We start from the raw sequence: 1,441 nt of genomic DNA on the forward strand, positions 1-1,441 counted from the left end.
CTAGTGTTGTAAAAAAAAAAAAAACTAACTTACAAGTTACAATTTGGACAAAAAACTAGCTTACCATAAAAAAAAAACTAAGTAACCGCAAATATATTTAACCTGATTTTTCAAGAAACAATGTTTTTTTTTTCAATGCAAACTCTATCAATATTAAGTCATAATTTATAATCATAATGAGAAACTGATAGTAGTTACAACATAGTTCTCATTGTTATTATGTTTTACTTTGAATGAGTAGCAAACGTAGCATCATCAGTTAAAAAAAAAATCTCAAAAGTACTTAATTTAGTCCATTATTTAACCAAATGCTTAGGTAAACATTTTCATCCAACAAATAATAATACAACATTTAAAAAAAAAAAAAAACTCATGGAAAGATCAAGCATTTATATTGTTTTGGTGGCTTCCTTTTTTACTACAACACTAGCTACACTAACTACTCAACAAAACTATTTGCACAATTGTGCAGCAAATGTTGGAGAACAATGTGGAAAACAATTTTATAGCAAATTATTCACTCATAACAAGACTACAATTACTAGAGATTGTTGTTACAAGATTCTTCAAACAGGTTATTCTTGTCACAACAAAATGACTGTATTTATTTTGGAATCTGATCCAAAATTTAAAAATGTTGATCGAACTGATTATCTTACCAAGAGCGATCATATTTTTCAGAAGTGCAATCGTGTTATTGAACCTGAAAACGAAGAATTTCTAGCTAAGTGCGTAGAAAAAGTAGGCGTTGATTGTGGAGAAGAGATATTCAGCAAACTAATTAATGATAAGAAAATAAGTAAACATTGTTGCAAAAAGCTTGTGGAAACAGGTGAAAAATGTCATACCAGTATGGTGAAGGCTTTGATTCGTACACCAACAATGAGGAATATTGATGCATTTCAATTTCTAAAGAAGCACAAGAAAATATTTAATGATTGTAAATATATGGGATAAAAAGTCTTCATGTGAAAGTAACTATATCCGCAGTGGAAAAATTTGTTCATTGGAGAACATGAGAAAACTAAATGTATGCTACATTTTTTAATTGTTCCATGCCAATAAAAACCTTTCTGACATCATTGTCATGTTTAAGATATTGCATTTAAACCAAACTATTTCTATGTTTCATTACTATTTTTATTATTTTAGTTTTCATGACAACCATGAGCAACTACATTCTTTTCTAAGGTCTAAAGTGGATCTTATGCTAAAAAATCTTTTGAATTCTTGTAATTCTAAGGTCTCAGCCTTGCACTTTTACTATTTACAGGGTCTTCGTCTAGCGAGCCAAACACTCGTCCAACAGAGCGAGTCATAGACCAAAGGCCTAAAAGCAAAAGAAAATTGCCCACCAGAGAAGATGGTTCAACTACCAAGGTATGACAGTCTAGCATGCAACTTGGATGAGCTGGAAGCTCAACCATCCAAGAATATGGCT

At 30.7% G+C, this 1,441-nt stretch overlaps 1 protein-coding gene across 1 annotated transcript; it reads left to right on the forward strand.

Annotated features, from left to right (window-relative positions):
• Positions 1 to 265: 265 nt before the first annotated feature.
• LOC146945587 (uncharacterized) lies at positions 266 to 1,095 on the forward strand. Its single transcript, XM_085748846.1, has one exon. The coding sequence runs from the start codon at positions 373 to 375 to the stop codon at positions 955 to 957; it is 585 nt and encodes a 194-aa protein (XP_085604972.1). The 5' UTR covers positions 266 to 372; the 3' UTR covers positions 958 to 1,095.
• The last annotated feature ends 346 nt before the right edge of the window (positions 1,096 to 1,441 follow it).

This window comes from Medicago sativa, chromosome 2 (assembly GCF_051527215.1).
Source record: "Medicago sativa cultivar Bolivia chromosome 2, Bolivia_mono, whole genome shotgun sequence".
NCBI classification, from domain to species: domain Eukaryota; kingdom Viridiplantae; phylum Streptophyta; class Magnoliopsida; order Fabales; family Fabaceae; genus Medicago; species Medicago sativa.

What these genes read in the sequence shown, in the direction of transcription:
- LOC146945587 (XM_085748846.1), top strand. Translation starts at nt 373, where the DNA reads ATGGAAAGATCAAGCATTTATATTGTTTTGGTGGCTTCCTTTTTTACT.